We start from the raw sequence: 4,263 nt of genomic DNA, 5'->3' as shown, positions 1-4,263 counted from the left end.
CAAGAAAGGGAGAGGACAGAAGGGTAAAGTATAATAGAGGAGAGATGATAGAATAGAGCACGAAGCAGATAGGACGAGGAGAAAAGGAGACAGGAAATGAGGCAAGGGGAGAGGATAGAAAAGAGCAAATGAGAGAAAAGAAGCGATAAGAAAGGAGAGCGAGTAAATGCACAGGGAAAGGAGAGGAACAAAAATTGAGGAAAGAGAGGGAGTAGACTGATGTAGACAAGTCAACCCACCTTTGTCTGACCCAGAGGCCCTGCCAAAAGCTGGCTGGTGAGAACTCTCTTTTTGCCAAACAGACATCAGGCTTGGAGAGAAATGGTGTAGTGCATCAATAATAATAATAATAATCACCTTTATTTGGCCAAGTATATTACACATAAGGTGTTTTTAAAGTGCTATATAAAATAAAATTTGTGTTTCCAGTACAGAACCGAGGCAGCCATCTGTGGCACCAACTCAACCGATGGCTCTAACCATCGGGGGGAACTTGGGGATTCAGTGTCCTGCCCAAGGACACTTCGCCACATGAACTGCAGGCACCGAGATTCGAACCTCTAACCATCTGGTTGGGAGACAACTGCTCTACCCACTGACCCACAGTCCATAGAAGTCCTCCCTGAGATTTTTCCCACCACCCCGTAGAACTCGTTACAAACCTGAAATAAAACAAAATAAACCATGTATACCACCATAAACTGGGTGTTAAGGCCGTAGAAGGGTTTAGCTAATGTTCCTTTCTGATTAGCTAAGTAATGTAATAAGCCACCTGGGCATTTAATATTAGAATGTCATGGCTTTGTAATATGCATACAATTTGCCATTTCGCCAACATTTTAACAGTAAAAGGTGAAAAACGTATTGTCAAACTAGTTAAAACGTTTTTTACTATTCAAAAATTGCCCACGTAGTGATAAGCTAGCTAACAGTTAGCTAGCTAAGAGCTAAGTGATAAGATAGCTAATGTAGCTAGCTTAACAGGTGAAAAATGTCCATCAAAGTGGTCATCATTAAAACAAATTTTACAGTGCTCACACACAGCCCCATCCAGGGGAAAAAAACAACAATAAAAAAAGCAACTGATTCCTATTTCTCACCAACAACACTCACCAGATTTCCTCCTCGTCCATTTCTTGGCAAGCGGCTCAATGCGGGATCGTGTCTGCAGACAGCGCCCGTTGAGCAGGCCTGGTTCACGTGAGTGAGAAAGTAGTTAAAGGTACCTATCAGGCGAAAAACGTCCCGTCGAACTGATGTTTCCACATCTCACAAACAGCCTCTCGAATGAGAGAAGACAACAAAATGATGAACAGTTGAAAAATGTATGTTTGGTCGGACTCCGCAGCACCCAACCAGTGAAATAACAATTATCCCACGTTCAAGTTCCCATTATGCATTGCCTCAAAAACAGCCAAACACCGAGCATCACCTTCTGTCTCTATGGGGAAAAAGAGGTGTGGTCATGACTAAATATATTTTTAAGCGATTTAACTTAAAGTTCACACATTGTATTACTATCAGATGCAAGTATATTATACCACAAATGAGTATAATGTACTTACATTTGGTGGTAATGTAATGGAACATCTGTGTACATTGTAATTGATTAATTAGATATGAAATCCGGGATTACGCTGTATAGAATAGATTAATAGCAGGTTTTAAAATTGTTTTGAATGTTACTAAGGTGGCCTAGCGTACAGTACATTTGACTGACAGATTGTGATTTTGAATGTAAACATGCAGAAAATAGAACGACAACAAAGGCATGGCCTGATCTGTGACGTCATCAAGTCTCTATCAGCAACTACATCTAACCAGGTAGTCTACACAACTTCAGACCTTCTATAACTGACACACCAGTGTGAGGAAAGAACTTCAACGATAACAAATAAAGACGACAAATAATACAGACGACATCTGTTCAGAGAAATACTACAGTGTTTGGGAACAAACTGATTCTACCACTTAAAAAAAATGGCATGTTCTACCGGCAGACCTAAAAACGGCAAAGCACTTCAAGAAGAAATAAGGAGGCTTCATGGGATGTTAAGGATAGGCAGAGTTAACTTTCATTATGAACAATACTGGAGGATCCAATTTAGCCAGGAGCTGAATGAGACAAAGCAACAGCTGGCTTACCAGAAAGCCAAGACTGAATCCTTTATCAACAAGGAAAAAGAAACTAGAAAGGAGCTTGAGAGGCTGAGGCAGTACAGTAATGCAGAAGCTCTCAGTGCTTCAAACATCGCCACTCAGGTGGGCAATGATATCAAAAGGAAGAAGAAAAAAGATCTTCAGAGAAATTACAAGGAGCTGAAAGTGGCACATGTGATAAGCCAGGAGAGGCTTATGGGCGAGCTCAATGTGGAGAAGGACAAGAACAAGGCTCTCCAAGTAGAAATGGAGAAGCTCAGAGCTTCACACCATGTGCTCAGCCTAAAAATTGAAAACCTCACACTCAAGCAGCAGATCGAAAGCCTTCAGCGTGAGCATGAGACTGAGAAAACGATTAACACCCTGAAGGCAGAGAAAGACGCCCTTCATCATGAGCTAGAGAGTGAAAAGCTTGCTCATGCAGAAAGGGAAGAGCAAAGTCAAAAACTGCTCGACACTATGAAGGCTGAGAAAAACACCCTTAAGCGTGAGCTACAGTACGAACAGCTTGCTCAAGTAGAAAGGACAAAGCAAAGTCGAAACTTGATCGACACCCTGAAGGCGGAGAAAGACGCCCTTCAGGGTGAGGTACAGTGCGAAAAGCAAGCTCATATAACAAGCAAAGAGCAAGGTCTATGGCGGATCAACACTCTACAGGCTGAACTAGAGAATGAAAAACTTGCTCATACAGAAAGGGCGGAGCAAGATCTCAAGCTGATCAACACCTTGAGGATGGAGAAAGACACCCTTCAGCGTGAGCTAGAGACTGCAAAGCTCGCTCATGCAGAAAGGGCGGAGCAAGATCTCAAGCTGATCAACACCTTGAGGATGGAGAAAGACACCCTTCAGCGTGAGCTAGAGACTGTAAAGCTCGCTCATGCAGAAAGGGCGGAGCAAGATCTCAAGCTGATCAACACCTTGAGGATGGAGAAAGACACCCTTCAGCGTGAGCTAGAGACTGTAAAGCTCGCTCATGCAGAAAGGGCGGAGCAAGATCTCAAGCTGATCAACACCTTGAGGATGGAGAAAGACACCCTTCAGCGTGAGCTAGAGACTGTAAAGCTCGCTCATGCAGAAAGGGCGGAGCAAGATCTCAAGCTGATCAACACCTTGAGGATGGAGAAAGACACCCTTCAGCGTGAGCTAGAGACTGTAAAGCTCGCTCATGCAGAAAGGGCGGAGCAAGATCTCAAGCTGATCAACACCTTGAGGATGGAGAAAGACACCCTTCAGCGTGAGCTAGAGACTGTAAAGCTCGCTCATGCAGAAAGGGCGGAGCAAGATCTCAAGCTGATCAACACCTTGAGGATGGAGAAAGACACCCTTCAGCGTGAGCTAGAGACTGTAAAGCTCGCTCATGCAGAAAGGGCGGAGCAAGATCTCAAGCTGATCAACACCTTGAGGATGGAGAAAGACACCCTTCAGCGTGAGCTAGAGACTGTAAAGCTCGCTCATGCAGAAAGGGCGGAGCAAGATCTCAAGCTGATCAACACCTTGAGGATGGAGAAAGACACCCTTCAGCGTGAGCTAGAGACTGTAAAGCTCGCTCATGCAGAAAGGGCGGAGCAAGATCTCAAGCTGATCAACACCTTGAGGATGGAGAAAGACACCCTTCAGCGTGAGCTAGAGACTGTAAAGCTCGCTCATGCAGAAAGGGCGGAGCAAGATCTCAAGCTGATCAACACCTTGAGGATGGAGAAAGACACCCTTCAGCGTGAGCTAGAGACTGTAAAGCTCGCTCATGCAGAAAGGGCGGAGCAAGATCTCAAGCTGATCAACACCTTGAGGATGGAGAAAGACACCCTTCAGCGTGAGCTAGAGACTGTAAAGCTCGCTCATGCAGAAAGGGCGGAGCAAGATCTCAAGCTGATCAACACCTTGAGGATGGAGAAAGACACCCTTCAGCGTGAGCTAGAGACTGTAAAGCTCGCTCATGCAGAAAGGGCGGAGCAAGATCTCAAGCTGATCAACACCTTGAGGATGGAGAAAGACACCCTTCAGCGTGAGCTAGAGACTGTAAAGCTCGCTCATGCAGAAAGGGCGGAGCAAGATCTCAAGCTGATCAACACCTTGAGGATGGAGAAAGACACCCTTCAGCGTGAG

At 44.9% G+C, this 4,263-nt stretch overlaps 1 protein-coding gene across 1 annotated transcript; it reads left to right on the top strand.

Annotated features, from left to right (window-relative positions):
• Positions 1-1,770: 1,770 nt before the first annotated feature.
• On the top strand, positions 1,771-2,919 carry LOC109955820 (cilia- and flagella-associated protein 58-like; the record flags this gene model as incomplete). Its single annotated transcript, XM_020592343.1, has 1 exon — positions 1,771-2,919. A coding segment is annotated over exon 1 (939 nt), but the record flags the coding sequence as incomplete, so codon positions are not given.
• Positions 2,920-4,263: the final 1,344 nt, after the last annotated feature.

Source organism: Monopterus albus, unplaced genomic scaffold, assembly GCF_001952655.1.
Source record: "Monopterus albus unplaced genomic scaffold, M_albus_1.0 scaffold17.1, whole genome shotgun sequence".
In the NCBI taxonomy this organism is placed as follows: domain Eukaryota; kingdom Metazoa; phylum Chordata; class Actinopteri; order Synbranchiformes; family Synbranchidae; genus Monopterus; species Monopterus albus.
The sequence above is the reverse complement of the archived record's forward strand: the minus strand, read 5'-3'. Positions and strand labels throughout refer to the sequence as shown.